The sequence below is a fragment of the Carassius carassius genome, chromosome 34 (assembly GCF_963082965.1).
Source record: "Carassius carassius chromosome 34, fCarCar2.1, whole genome shotgun sequence".
In the NCBI taxonomy this organism is placed as follows: Eukaryota; Metazoa; Chordata; class Actinopteri; order Cypriniformes; family Cyprinidae; genus Carassius; species Carassius carassius.
This window is the reverse complement of record NC_081788.1, coordinates 20,312,795-20,328,000: the sequence shown is the minus strand read 5'-3', so window position 1 is coordinate 20,328,000 and position 15,206 is coordinate 20,312,795. Positions and strand designations below refer to the sequence as shown.

The 15,206-nt window shown below is 36.2% G+C and overlaps 1 protein-coding gene across 1 annotated transcript in view; it reads right to left on the bottom strand.

Annotated features, from left to right (window-relative positions):
• The window catches only part of LOC132114685 (A disintegrin and metalloproteinase with thrombospondin motifs 10-like), a 70,036-nt gene that overhangs the window by 3,598 nt on the left and 51,232 nt on the right, over positions 1–15,206 (bottom strand). Inside the window, exons 17-24 of the mRNA XM_059522946.1 lie at positions 12,200–12,323; positions 9,409–9,489; positions 7,521–7,684; positions 6,939–7,065; positions 5,426–5,555; positions 4,666–4,870; positions 4,291–4,467; positions 1,450–1,609 (exon numbers count right to left, since the gene is read on the bottom strand). Coding sequence (XP_059378929.1) covers positions 1,450–1,609; positions 4,291–4,467; positions 4,666–4,870; positions 5,426–5,555; positions 6,939–7,065; positions 7,521–7,684; positions 9,409–9,489; positions 12,200–12,323 — 1,168 coding nt within the window. The remainder of the gene's footprint in view (positions 1–1,449; positions 1,610–4,290; positions 4,468–4,665; positions 4,871–5,425; positions 5,556–6,938; positions 7,066–7,520; positions 7,685–9,408; positions 9,490–12,199; positions 12,324–15,206) is intronic.

The following is a 15,206-nucleotide window of genomic DNA, read 5'->3' as shown; positions in this document are numbered from 1 at the left end:
CGTTTTCGACTCGTAAATTACACGTAACATCCTGATGTCACGTGTCTTTACGGGACCTTTACGGGTTGTGTGTGAACACACGCACATATTCCGGGTAATCACTGACAGTGTGAAAGGGGCAAAATCTAGTGACCTGGGAACAATTGCCGGGATACATTACCCGTGTATTTTCCAGATTGGAAGTGTGAAAGGGGCTTAAGTTTTCGTGGGAAATTTGAGCATGTTGCTGCATCATTACGTCACGTCTGTACTCATAGTCCCGGGTACTAGGCTATCGCATGTGAGGATCCTGCAAGTAGCGGATCGTTTATAGCCCTTTCTCACAGTAGACAGAATAATTAAATGTCAAAAAATCATTTTGATGGCAGATTGTAATCAAGAAAGGATTATATGAAACACATGTAAATGAAATGAAATTATATTTCAGTTTTAAATGTGCTTCTGATTACAGATAGCCTAGGATTACACAAGATTTGTATTTTAAAGATAACTAGTTCGAAGGGAGCATAGTTTGCTTTTTGGGTTAAAAAAATTTCTTGGTATTAAGTTAGAATGTCATGACAATTAGAGATTAGACCATACAGAAATTAAAATCTACACATTAACACTGTCTACACTGGATGTGAGCGGTGTGGTGTGACAAAATACAATAGAACTCATTATAATCAGTGATGCTGTCTACACAGCATGTGGCGCGGCATGACAAATCCCTAAAGGAAACTGCTGCTGTGTTTTATTTATGAAGTTTTGACACAAATTTCAAATGATTTTCAATGATCGCTCTGTCGCGTCCAGTGTAGACAGACTTTTGCTATTGCGACAGCGCAATAACACACTATAATCATAGTCATGCAAAGCTCATGTTGTTAACATGAATAATCTGAGAATAAAGTATAACAATAATAATAATTTGCACAGTTTGATGTGATATGAGCTAATCGATCATCACCATTTGTAATGCAATTTATTGTAATGCTTTTTTCCTCAGCTGGTCAGAACAAACGTAGCAGATTTGTTACTTGTTCAAATGAAAACATATGGTGAAAATTCTTATTTTGTTCATATATTGCAAGACGTAGGTTACAATCTATGATTACTAAGTATAGGATTCACACCGGTGCAGTGACTGACTGCCACACATACTCCTCAAAACATTCAATTAATCCGTGCTGGAGAAGTGCCAGAGTACAACCCACGCAAGGAAGATAATTCAGCAAGTAACTGCAATTCCAGGTTTTCAAACAGAGATGGTGACAAAGAAGCAAAACATATGGACTGCAGCTTTAAATTGCATTAGTACAGTTGCTAAAGCTAAAAGAGCAATCCATAAATACTTCAGTATTCTTTCCAACATACTATGATTTGGAAATACTAATTATAATAGTATATATGACCAGTGGTCAGCTAATTGGGATGCAAAGTGCGTCTGCTTGCCCTTTAACTTCTAACCTTCAGGCTTATCTGTAGGGCCATTTTTATCACACTTGCTCTTGCACTGCTGCATGGAGGCGGGACGAAGTGTCTCAGGGCACTCATTAGATGGCTGGCCAGTGTGTGTCAGACACTGTACGAAACGAATCTTTTGACCCATACCGCACATAGCCGAACACTGGAACACACACAAAAACACACGTCAAACAGGACAGGAACATGTATAAAACAACAAAAAGTTTTTTGGAATCTCACATATTTGGACTCAGCCATTTTCATTTTGTCCTTTTTTATATGTCTGACATCACAGTTCAGCACATACATTTTGGAAATAATGAGAACATTAGGTGTATTCAATTAAAAGGAGAACATTCTTGCCATTCATATGGAAGCATATGGGTAGCATTATTCAATTTGGGATGTAATATTCAAAATGCCAATGCAATATGTAAAATGACAATGCATTTCTGTATTTACATTTACATTTTCCAATACATTTGTGCAACGTTTGGTGCAAAATGAAAATGAAAATTAAATTACATAATTTTCATTTGCCATTTCATACACCAGTTTTAATATGTAAAATGAATACTAATTGTAACGCTTTATAAGTTGCAAAATTAAAATGAAAATGTATTACAGAAATGATAAGATATGTATAACATGTTCAAGCAACAACTGTGGCAAAATGATCATTTAAATGCTATTTTTCTTAAATGCATTAACACTCACAGTCAAGACACTTACGATTGCATTTTCATTCAGTGTCCCGCAATGAATGTAGCAAAATTCAATGTGCACATTGAAAATGCATTCCGAGCCGATCACGTCTCCGCCCCCTCGCGCAATGTCAATCACTGCGTGAACAAGGCGGGGCTTGCAGAAGGTCAGAGACTCAAATCTCAAGAAGAGGATTCAAGTGAGAGAACATGGACAAGACAGTTGGCCCGTGTATTTTTTGATCATTTCGGTTTATGGCTTCAATATTTCATTCGCACTTGTGGGCGGAGCTGAAGCGCTGCTTTCATCTGATTGGTCGAATCGCTCCACCTTCAGCTCAGTCTTTTCATTCTTTCAGACAGAATAAGAGTCAGTGGGAGTGAAGCACTGTAATGTCTGAAACTACACTGACTGCTAATTAGCATAATATTTGAATCAGATGTAGCTGGGCACATAATTTGTGCTGCTGCGACCTGCAAATTATTTCTAGGTTGTAGTATTGTATGAATATTGTCCCACTGATAAATACAGTGCAAATAGTTCTCTCTCTTTGGATAAAAGTGAAGTGGAAATAAAAATCAATAATAGACTGAACAGTTCCATGTCTGTAACATTTACCACTCTCATCTTTTAAGTCATAAGGCACTAGGTATGTGTGTGTGACATTAATAAATAATTGTAAAAATGAATATAGTTACATTTCTAAATAAAAATTGTAAAATCAGCTCTATGCTGCTCAGTGCTCCTGTAGCCTACCCCAGAGTGCCCTCTCGTGGCTGTAGACGGTAATGTTTTTTCTTGGTTCTGAATAAATGCGATTTAATAGTCCAATGCGACTTATATATGTTTTTTTCCTCGTCATGACGTATTTTTGGACTGATGCAACTTATACCGAAAAATACGGGTAACATTATTATTATTATTTATTATGAGAGTAATTGACACAGACTAGAACTTTAATGTTTCACCAAATTCAGCTCAGATCTTCAGACTCGTCTGACTCGTGTTGCTGTATAACTGGCCAGACTTACCTTCCCAAGAAATCTTATTTTATTTTATTTCATAAATTTAACTATATTTATTTCCACTTCACTGTTATCCGAGGAGACAGAACTATTTGCACTGTTTTTATCAGTGGGACAATATTTATACAATACAGTATACAACCTAGAAATAATTTAACGGGGTCTCTTGCAAGTCGCAGCAGCACGAATTATGTGCCCAGCTACATCTGATTCAAATATTACGCTAATTAACAGTGAGTGTAGTGAGTGTAGTTTCAGACATTACAGTGCTTCACTCGCACTGACTCTTATTCTGCCTGAAATAATGAAAAGACTGAGCTGAAGGTGGAGCGATTCAACCAATCAGATGAAAGCAGCGCTTCAGCGCCGCCCACAAGTGCGAATGAAATATTGAAGCCATAAACGGAAATGATCAAAACGTACACGGACCAACTGTCTTGTCCATGTTCTCTCACTTGAATCCTCTTCTTGAGATTTGAGTCTCTTGACCTTCTGCAAGCCCCGCCTTGTTCACGCAGTGATTGACATGGCGCGAGGGGGCGGAGACGTGATCGGCTCGGAATGCATTTTCAATGTGCGCATTGAATTTTGCTACATTCATTGCGGGACACTGAATGAAAATGCAATCGTAAGTGTCTTGACTGTGTGTGTTAATGCAATTAAGAAAAATAGCATTTAAATGATCATTTTGCCACAGTTTTTGCTTGAACATGTTAGACATATCTAATCATTTCTGTAATACATTTTCATTTTAATTTTGCAACTTATAAAGCGTTAAAATTAGTATTCATTTTACATATTAAAACTGGTGTATGAAATGGCAAATGAAAATTATGTAATTTCATTTTCGTTTTCATTTTGCACCAAACGTTGCACAAATGTATTGGAAAATGTAAATGTAAATACAGAAATGCATTGTCATTTTACATATTGCATTGTCATTTTGCATATTACATTCCAAATTGAATAATGCTACCCATATGCTTCCATACACTCACAGCGATTCAAGGCATAATCTAGTTTTGCTTACACATTAAACACCTGCGTCAGATAATTTAAGTGCTTGTGATGAAATCACAAAGTGACAATCTCACAGCTTTAAATGAGCTCTCACCTCTCCCCAGGGTCCTGTAACCCACTGAGGTGGTGGACAACGTTGTATGTTGCAGCGCACCCTGGTGGTCGGGAGGCTTTGTTTCAAGCACTCTGACTCTGGCAACGTTTCACCGTTCTCTCCACTTCTGCACAAAATCACTCTGTACCTGAAACCTGGACCACAGCTAGGAGTACACTGCAAAGGATACATGATAACAAAGAGACAATACCAAATTACACCAAAGGTTGAAGTAAGATTTTACTAGACTACTAGTCTAATTGAACCTGAAAAATAAGACACCCTGGCTGACTGCTAGTTGGTCAGACTAGTTCTTAAGACACAGTCTTAACATATAGTCTAAGTTTTTGCAACTGGACCCAGATGTTTCTCTACCTCAGACCAGTCCAGGGCATGCCATTCTGGTGGGCAGGTGTGGTTGTTGCATGGTTCAGTGATGGAAGGCTGTGGCGGGGTGCAGGCCGCGTCATCCAGGACTTTCTCCTCTGTTACCGAGATCTTTCTTTTACACAGCACTTCCCGCGTCTGCACTCCTCCGTTACAGCTCCGACTGCAATTTGACCAGTCTCCTGTCCACCACCTGACAAATACACAGATACCAGAATATCAGGCATTGATGGCATGTCGCATCACGTTGGTCAGGAACACCAAAAACATTATGTGAAGTCTTGTGCATGTACAGTACACATGGAAAGAAACAAATTTGAAAAAAGTTTACTATTTAAACAATTTAAAAACAATGATAAAAGAATACAAAAATATAAATAATGGAAAATTATTTGCTATTAAAATGTAATACAAATAACATACAAATATGCTTATGAATATTGATTAGCATATGTGAATGGGAAACAGTTAATTAGTATAGTACAGTTAAATATAGTATAGTTAATTGCACTGACTGGCTAATCGGTGGTCCTTCAATGATGTCTGGAAAGCATCAGGAAACATTAGCATTTTCTATAAATCTGATGTGGCCATATATGCATCCAAGACAATTTTTGAATGTGGATTGCATGATCCAAATCACCACAAGTTTCCATAGGCATACCATTTGGACCTATATTTAGCATGGAGCATATATGATCGGGATGGATGTTAATGCCACACACACAAACACATACAGAAAACCCACGTTGGAGGGCAGGGCTCCAAGTTGCAGGGTCTTTTCTTGTCTTTTGGCTTGTTTTTCTTGTCGCAGAAGTGGTTGTACACCACAGAGAGATCGGCTTGTTTCTTGCACACTACCTGCTGGACTTGCACCCCTGTGACAAAGAGAAGAGTCTTTGTTGTATAAATCACAGTAGATTACCATAAACCCTAATCATACAAACATGAAGCTTTGATGTCAGTGCTGTTTCATTTTTGTTATGTGTAAATACACAATCACTGTGAACACTATGGCTCTGTTCCAAAATCTAGTGAGCAGCCTTGATGCTTTCCACCTAAATAGACAGCTGCCCTCTAAAGCAGCATTCTAACTGAAATGGAACCTTATAAGGTCACTGAATTGGTGACCAATATCAAAATTATGGCCCAATGCAAATAATATTAAAGTAAATTAAAAAAAAAAAAGTAAAAAAAATGTAAACATAAATTAATACTTTTATTCTACCTTTTATTATATTTAAGTGACAATGAGGACCAGAGTTATGGCTGTCATCACAACAATAAATGGCATTTTAAAACATATAAAAATAGAAAACATTTACTTAAAACTTTAATAATATTTCACAATATTTTACTATATTTTTAACAAATAAATGCAGTCTTGGTGAGCATTACATACTTCTATCAAAAACAAATCACTTAAAAAGAAAATAAACAGTTTTAAATGCTACAAGTAAAATTAGGCATCACAAAAATATTAAGTGTACAGCATAGTAAATAATTTGAGATCTGCTAAAAACAATTACATTTAGCAGTGTAATGAAATTAGTGTTTTTGAAAATGAACTTTTGAGTGTTACATGAGGGCAAAGATAATCTAAATGTAAAAATAGGTGAAATGGCCATGCATAATAATTTTTTTCATTGTTGGCTGACTTATATCCAATATGGACCAACAGGTACCAAAATATTGTATAATATATGGTACCAATATACTGTGTATTACTTTTTTAAACAACCCTTCTCTTCTCAGCATCATAATCAACACTTATTTTACCTGTCATTTTGTATTTATTTTAATGCATTATGTCTTCTTCATTATGGTTGTTAACTAAAAACCTTCATGATATCTTAGAATTCTCCCTACGAGGCAGCTCACTAGAGTCTATGTTTTTGACAGGAAATTAGTTCTGAGTCATAGCTATTAGTTTCTTATCAGCAAGACAAATACGGGTCATTAACTCACAAAGCATAAATGCAAGAATAACAAGGAAAGAGCTTGAGGATAGGAAGGGACATCAAAGTGGGGGTTCTTGGTGTATACAGTCGATGTAATAGTTTTTTTCGTAGGCTTTCAAACGGTTCACACACATCCTAATGGCAGACTGGGAAACTGACATTGTTTGTTTGAACAGTGTTGGAGAGCTTGACTTTCTTATGCATTTAGTAGTCACTGTGAATGTGTACACAATTCAGTTACTTTGAGGAAAACCTTGCAATGCTTGTCAGTAAACAGACAATGAGACAGAAAACAGTCACCTCCTGCACACAGCGCAGAGCAGCGGGACCAGGATGTATAATGCCAGGCGTAACTGCTCAGGGGATCTCTGTTGACAGGTGGGTTAAAACGGTAATGTATACCAGGATTTTCCTCACGGACCAACACCTGCAACACACCACAGAACAGTAGACTGAACTGACTTATCCAGGCAGAAAAACCTATAATTTCAAGCATTTAGCATTTTCATGAATTTGGATTAATTTTTAATGAAATCAAATAAATGTTTTCCAACAGATTTTACAAAGACTACCCATCTTCTATTGCTAAGACAAGCGGATAGTCTAAACTCACAACAATGCTGCTGTCAAGATGAAGATGATCAAAAAAGTAAAACATTGTTTACACTTTTTGGGGCAATTTACCTACAAATAGCTCTCTCAGCATATTAAACTGGGATAGGAGAAAAGTATTTTTGAAAAATATAGAAATAATTACACACTTCAGCTTTGAATAACAATTATACAGAAAATTGCACTTGTCTAAATTCTGGTACATCTGTACCAACACCAGCAATGCATAAATATCATGCTTGAACAGATGACCCAGCATCTCTGAGTTACCATGACGATCAGGGTCATGTTGGTGGGTCCAAGTGCTTCCAGGGTCTCCGGTTCATTGGCAAGTCGGCGGTAGTGGAAGGTGGTTCCCGCAATGTCAAAGCTCCTTGGCGTGTCGATGGTCAGCTTGCCGTTGATGAAGTACTGATCCCCTTTGCTCTTCAACACTATGGTATGGAAAGGGTTCATGATTAATGGGCCTAAAAAAACACAAGACTCTTCGACATGGACACTGAACACTGTGCCAAATTAGGTTTTACACCTGTAAAAGGAAGTTGGAACTACTTTGGTGCCAAGAGTATAAAATGTTTTTGTTTTTTTATTGGCAACAAGCAACCAATCAATAAAGTTAGGGAGCCCCTAAGAGCACAGGCAAAATAGGGAAAATATGAGATAGGAAGAAAAGTATAGTGCTTTTCCAGAGAAACTGCTTTGCTTGCAAAAGCACTGAAATTTAGTTTTTTCTCCCATCTTAAATTATTCCCATCAACAGTTTTGTGTTCGCTCTTAAAACTTCAGCATTCACTCTCAAAACTTTTGCTTACACTCTGTAAACTTCAGCATTCATTCTCAAACGTTTGTGTTCTGCTGAGAAATTAAAGCTCTAGCATAAGTTTTGCCGGGAAGACTCAATTGTTAGCATCACTTATTACCTTCTCAATTGTCCAATCACGTTCTAATAATAGAAGTATAAAGTACCCGTGCTTACACTTGTCTGAGTTTGCAGATGCTGAACGCTTCACTCACCACCATCCTCCCCACCACCACCAAGATGGTTCCTCCCTCGACCAATAAGAAAGCTTCTTCTCTCCATCTTCTTTATCACTGCAGGATGTTTCTTCCCCTCCAACCACCCCACCACCACCAGAACGGTCCCTCCTAAAAACTTCACGGGGGGTCAGCTGCACCTCTGCCTTCATCTTCAGGCAGGAAATGCTGAATCCGTACCCTCGGATAGCGAGTTACGGACGGGGCTTACGCCAAATACTTATCGTTATATATAGCTTGCTGTGTCATTAATAAATGGATGATTGTTACAATATCTTCTCCGAGTCTTTCTGGTAAAACTTATGAGCAAACAGAAAACTGATGATGTAAATAATATGAGATGGCAGGAAAACCATATTTATGTTCTTCTGAAAGCAAGTACAATATTTATCTGGGAAATGCAACACTTTTGCAAGCAAATGCAAAACTTTTAATAGAAATAATGAGATGAGAGGAAAAACAAAATTTTACAATTCTGCAAGCAATCTCAAACTTTCTTGGAGGAATGCATAAGTTCTGTGAGCAAACAAAAAAAAAAATTATTTTTAAAGATATTTACTCTCTCTTACTTTCAACATTCTGTTTGTTCATTGTGATCTGTCTTTTTTTAGAATCCTTTTTTTTTCAGCTTGCTGTGCATTTTGCTGCAGTCAGTGCTATGTTGTATGGCAACTTTGGTGTGCATTGATTGATTGATCATTTGTCCTCCCATCTCATATTCTTTCCCAAAATCATATTATGCACATTGTACAGTCACAAAATACTTCACTTTGACTGACATTAACTGCCAATATTTTCACAAAATGGCAAGCAGTTATTAAATCAGGTAGTGTATTTATTGTGTATAACAAAATTATCTCATAAATCACATATTAAACAAGGTTTTACAAATGCATATTGTAAAATCTTGAAACCTGACTATCCAGGTTTAATTACTAATCAGGGTGAAATATGAACAATATAACCTAGGATATATCCAAGATAACCAATATAACCAAGATAACCTGGGATAAATGGCCATGGGTTAACAATTAAAAAATGTGAAAAGGCAACAACAGTGTATTAGTTCTGCTTCCCAGAAGAGGCTCATATTTGAGTCAAACCATGAAAAATTGTGTCTCACCCAAGTAATTTTGAGAGACATTGAGCTCTTGGATGTGTATGAATACAGATCCTTTGGGGATCCTGACCACCTCCTCATAACCTAAGAGAGAACACACACACAGACACAAATACATTTATTCACAGCAAGAGAACAATGCTGTTAGTGGTGCATCACTGAGAGTGACTGTGATGGGATATGCAGAGGTTTGAGATTCCAACTGAATTCCTGGGCAAAGTTCCTCAGTTCTGCTGTCCAACACACAATGTGTTTGAGGCCAGATTCCACCACAGCCTGCAAACAACTCCAGCTTCTGACCAAAGAGCAAAAAAAAAAAAAAAACTATTTTTTCAACCCACTGCCACTGACATAGATTTTGTTGTGAACAGTCAGGAGATGATGAGTGTAGAAATCTATTGATTCTGGTTCTGATTACTCTTAACAATTTGGTTAAGTCCACACTGTAAACCCTAATGTTGTCTTGACTTAAAAAATCAAGTAATGTTGACTAAACATTACTTAAAATTTTGCATTTTGGCCCTGTCACTTAAAAATATGAGTTAATTTAACTAATTTACCTTCAAAATGCATAAACTTAAGATTTCAAGTGTTGTGAGCTCAAAATCATGAGTAATCCTTTGGAAAAACTCAATGTCACTCTGTTCTTCCTTTAATGTGATTGGCCATGGGAGGAATTCTGCCTAGCAACAAGAGAACAAAAGCACTGATTGGTGGATTACAAAATTCGTCCTTTTGGTCTGTTTTGTTGCTGAACTACATTTCAAGAGGAAGTTTTTCTTCGTGTACTATGTTCGCTGAGTAAAATTATGTAGATATAAAGTTGCTTTGCATGATTTCTACTAGTGAAATATGTTAATTTGAATCCTTGTGGTACGTGATTTTGAGATGGTATGATTATTGAAACTACAACTTAAGAATTTGATGAAGTGGCCCAATCGTTTTCCTTTGAGAGAAAGAACATGGCAGCTAAAGTTACTGCTTAACTCGTTAGACCCATACACTGAAAACCCTAATAAGTTGAATGAACTAAATTGATTGAGTAAACTCGTTGCCTCAATTTAATTGAGTAATGGAGTCTCCCAAAACTTACATATTTAAGTTTATTTAACTTGACGGTTTTGTAGACTGTACTTAAATCACTCAGTTCACCAAAATTGGTGCTTATTTAATGTACTTAAATGATTATGTTCACTTAACTTTGTATTAATTTCAAGTGTACTTGTATATTTAAGTTAACTCAACATGTAAATTTAACTGAAAATGATGTTCTTATTTTTGACCGCACACTTTTTGCACACTGAAGTAAAACAAATAACAGCATATTTAATCTTTGACCTTTTGACAAAATGTCACAATATTTATGAAAATACAGTAAACCCTATACTGCACTGTAAAAAAAAAAAGTTGCGTCAACTTAAAAAAAATAAGGCAACTTATCGCAAGCGCTTTTTTGAGTAAACTTAAAAAACGGGGACTAAAGTCCACCCAACTTAAAATAACTTAATATCACAAGTTGTCACAACATAAACAGTCATGTTAACCTAAAAAATATAAAATATTTACTGAACACAAGGCCTATTATCTACATTTACTTTTAGCTGATGCTTTTATCCAAAGCGACTTACAATTGCTATATATGTGTCAGAGGTCGCATGCCTCTGGAGCAACTAGAGGTTAAGTGTCTTGCTCAGGGACAAATTAGTGTCTCACAGTGGATTTGAACCCAGGTCTATCACACCAAAGGCATGTGTCTTATCCACTGCGCCAACACCACCATCTATAAGCAAACACAATTTTTTATATTATTCAAATAGTCTAAATAAATAAAAGACCATAACACGGGTCAAATAACTTTTTAAATTATTAAAGTTTGTGTCCAAAGCACAAGGACATACCAAGTCTTGTATAATAACTTCTTTACTCAATGCATTTTACACTGAACTCAACACATGGTACATAATGCATGTTAAATAAATCCAGTGTTAATTATACCTTAATACGTTAGCAGTCTTGTGGCATGAAGTCACATGTATTTAACTTTTGTTTGTTTTCAAAGGAACTAATACATGAAAATTACTATATTGCATATTTTAACATCAACCTAATCAACTGGGCAAAGTTTTTATGTCTTTGCAGACGTTGAAAAGACGTCCACTGAGGACTTTTTATGACGTCTTTTAAAAAAAAAAATGTTATGTCTTCTGTACGTCCGATATAGACGTTCCCAGAGCCTCCTTACAAGGTTCTGTGACTTTATTTCTGTCAGACATCTAGAGAAGCTCTTATTGAGAATTAACAGAGGTTTAAATGTTGATACTTGATTCATTTGAAGTCACCATTGTGGTGGAAAGTGTTTGGTTTAGTTGGAATCTTGGTCCAGTTACCTCTTGTGTTAGCTTGTCTCTTGCTGCTGTAACGGTGTATTTTAAAACACTGTTGTTGTGGCGAAGAAAGACAAAATTTAAGAGAGCTCAGATGTTATCAGCTCAACTCCGTGTTGAACTGAGCTTTAGTTCAGCATTAGGGGATCATATTTTAACACAAACTGTAAATCCACACTCTACGTCTGTCAAGAGACAAACTCTTTTACTAAATCTATTCTATCCCATCGAGGGCTTGCATTTTAACACCTAAAACATTATTTCACAAGACTGTTAGTCTGAAATGGAATTGTCTGTGGAAACTTTTCAATGCCCAGGTCCTCCGTGAGATAAACGGTATTTCAGTAATGTTTCTTTTGCACATATTGTTACAAATGGTTTCAGTTCAAACTGAAGTGCACACTTAGTACCTCCTTCAGACAGGGAGTCATTGAAGACCCCCTCGATGACCTGGCAGCTGCTCCCATCTCCTCCACAAATGCGGCAGCGATCTTCCCGAACATCTGAGCCAAGGATCCGGTCACACCCCATATGCTGCAAATACACACACATATTCAGAGAGGTCAGAGGTCAAGGCACAGGTCACAAGATTTACCGGCAAAAAGGAATGTAAAATGTGCAGATATTACACTATTTACATACATAGGTTTGCTTCATTGTCTGTGCAAATATTTAAATTATAATCTTTATAATGATTATAATCACTTATACGTATTTCATTTATATTGTGGATTTAGCTGATCTCATATAAAGTGATAGTTTACACAGTTTACTGATTTTCAGCCCCAATATCAATATCAATATCAATATCAATCAATTATGTATATGGAGTAATTAGGCATACTGTATCACTGTACAAATGAACACTTGTATGGAGCTATTTTTCATGCTCAATTCAATCAATTATGCTTAATATGAAAATGATCAACGTCACATCATTCACAGTCAAATATTGTATTGCCATGTGCTCTGCAAAAATATTTAATGCCTGAACTGAAAATGGCAGAACCATAAGACAGCTGTGTATTGATTCATTTATTCATTCATGAGCTTCAAGGTATATTACACATGAAATATGTTCCATCTCTCACTTCTTTTAAAAACACTTTAAAATCTGTTTTTATAGAACAGTGTAAATGTTTTAGTAATTGATTGCGGGTTGTGTTGTCTTTCAGATTTGGAAATTCTTTGTATGTTTATTCTGTTGTGGTATGTTTTACTCTGTATTTTTGTTTTGTGCTGACTATCTTGACCAGGACTCCCTGGTAGAAGAGATATTGTATCTCAATGGGACCTTCCTGGTTAAACAAATAAAATAAAATAAAAAAATAATTCAAAAACAAACAAACAATAAAAATAATTCTAATATTTTAGTCAACGGTATGTATTATGCATTAAGACTTCATGAACAAGGATAAAGCATTTATTCAGATTTTCACACAATAGGTGATTTTATTGTGCTTTTGTATTCTTTTTGAAGCTTGAAAGCTTGAGTTTCTAATCACTGTGATTGCATGGAGAGAGAAAAAAACAATCAGTACATTTCTTCAAAATTCACTCCTATTCATTTCTATTCATTTCTATTACTCTGACTTTACCGGCCTTTATTCTTTTTCATATTTTATTATTTAATTTTATTATGATGTGTTATTGTATTTATGTGTGCACTAGAAGCTTCATTACCAAGCAAGCAGTTGGCAATAAATATCTTTCTGATTCTGATTCTCCTATGTATCTTTTTTCTATTCCACAGAGGAAAGTAAGTCAAGGGCTCAAATGGTGTTAACACATTTAACTAACCACGTGTATTAACATGTTACTTTTTGACAGCCCTAATAGAAATATCAAGGTTTGACATATGATCTCAAGTGTAATCCCATAATTCAAGAGATAACAATTCATTTTCACTGACAAGTTTCTCCAAAGGGGCCAAATCTGCACACAATCCAGACCATTAAAGAAGAAACTGAGGAGTCTCTGCTGTCAGTATGTAAAAGGTAACACACAAAATGAACTCTAGCAACCAGCAAACCCGCAAAATGCTTGAGACTTTCCAAATCCAGGCTTGTGCAACTTCACAAAAATCCCACTAAAGTGCCAAAGACTTTTGTTGACCTGGCCTAGATTCCATAATCTGCAAATGTGTGACCTATTTCCTCACAACAACAATGGTAAGTCAATGGCTGCTTGAAGCGGGTTGGAGATGTCCTCTGCTGGACCAAATAGAACCGAGCTTTGGCACGGCTTATTATATTGGTTATACAGGCTGTTTTTAATGTCTTGTTATTCAAAGCTCTTGCTTTCATAATCAAACCCTTATTGTATGGAAGCTAAGCAATCATGAGTTTGCAAACAATACTTTGATTTCTCCCCCTGCTGTTCTTTGATTTTTATATGCACCATAAATAAGAAAGCAGAGTAACGAGTGAGGGAAGGAAGAGAGGAAAGAGAGCAGGGAAGGAAAGAAATGGAGAAAGAGTGAGAGCTGACGGCGGGGAGGGAGGGAGGGAGGGAGAAGTTGCTGTGATCATGTTCAGCTGTGTGTACTGAAGACAGATGGATCTGGGGGGTCACCGAGTTCTTGCGGCATTCAGAGCAGAGCAGAACGGGGCTGGACTGAACTGAACAGTTGATAAAAACAACCACTGGTCTAGACAACAGTGCAAAGATAAACCAGCCCAACTCATTCCAAAGGCGCACATGCAGCATCTCCTGTGCAGTACAACAAAACAAAACAGAAAATAAAGTACACTACAGTTTGCATTGTGAAAAATGCTAATAAACAACATATTTTAAGCCACTTTCACACTTTGTTTGATTGTTTCCTCCAAACCAGAGTTCAGCTCCAGCTGGATGTACAGTCGCATTGTACTTTTGGGTTAGAAGAGACCATCATCAAAGAAAATACCACCTTGAGTTTACCATAGTAACTAGCTTATGGTTCCAATGAGTACATGTCAGCTTGAATGTTTTATTCAGGTTTTTGTTGCTTTCAATTTTCCATCAAAACATTATACAGAACAGCACTTGCGTTAAGCCCCAGTGGATGTATTACCAAAGATTATTTATTTTAGGTGCCACTACAAAAGATTATTATATTTATGAATTTATTTATGTGAATAATCTTTTATTTAAAAAAACGCAACGTTTAATAAAAAATCTAAATAAATGTGATCCTATTTTGTATAATAATAATAATAATAAGTAGTTGTAGTAGTGGTAGTTGTACTGGTAAAGAAAAAAATAATATTTAATAAAAAAAGAACATTCTTTTGTGGTGGCATCTGTCAAAATAATAATAATAACAATGAAGAGATGTTGTTGTAAATCTTTTTTTCCCTTTATAATACAAAAATCTGGAAATTATACAGCTACAATGCAATTGTAAAACAATGGTACTGTCTGGTTTGTAGTTTT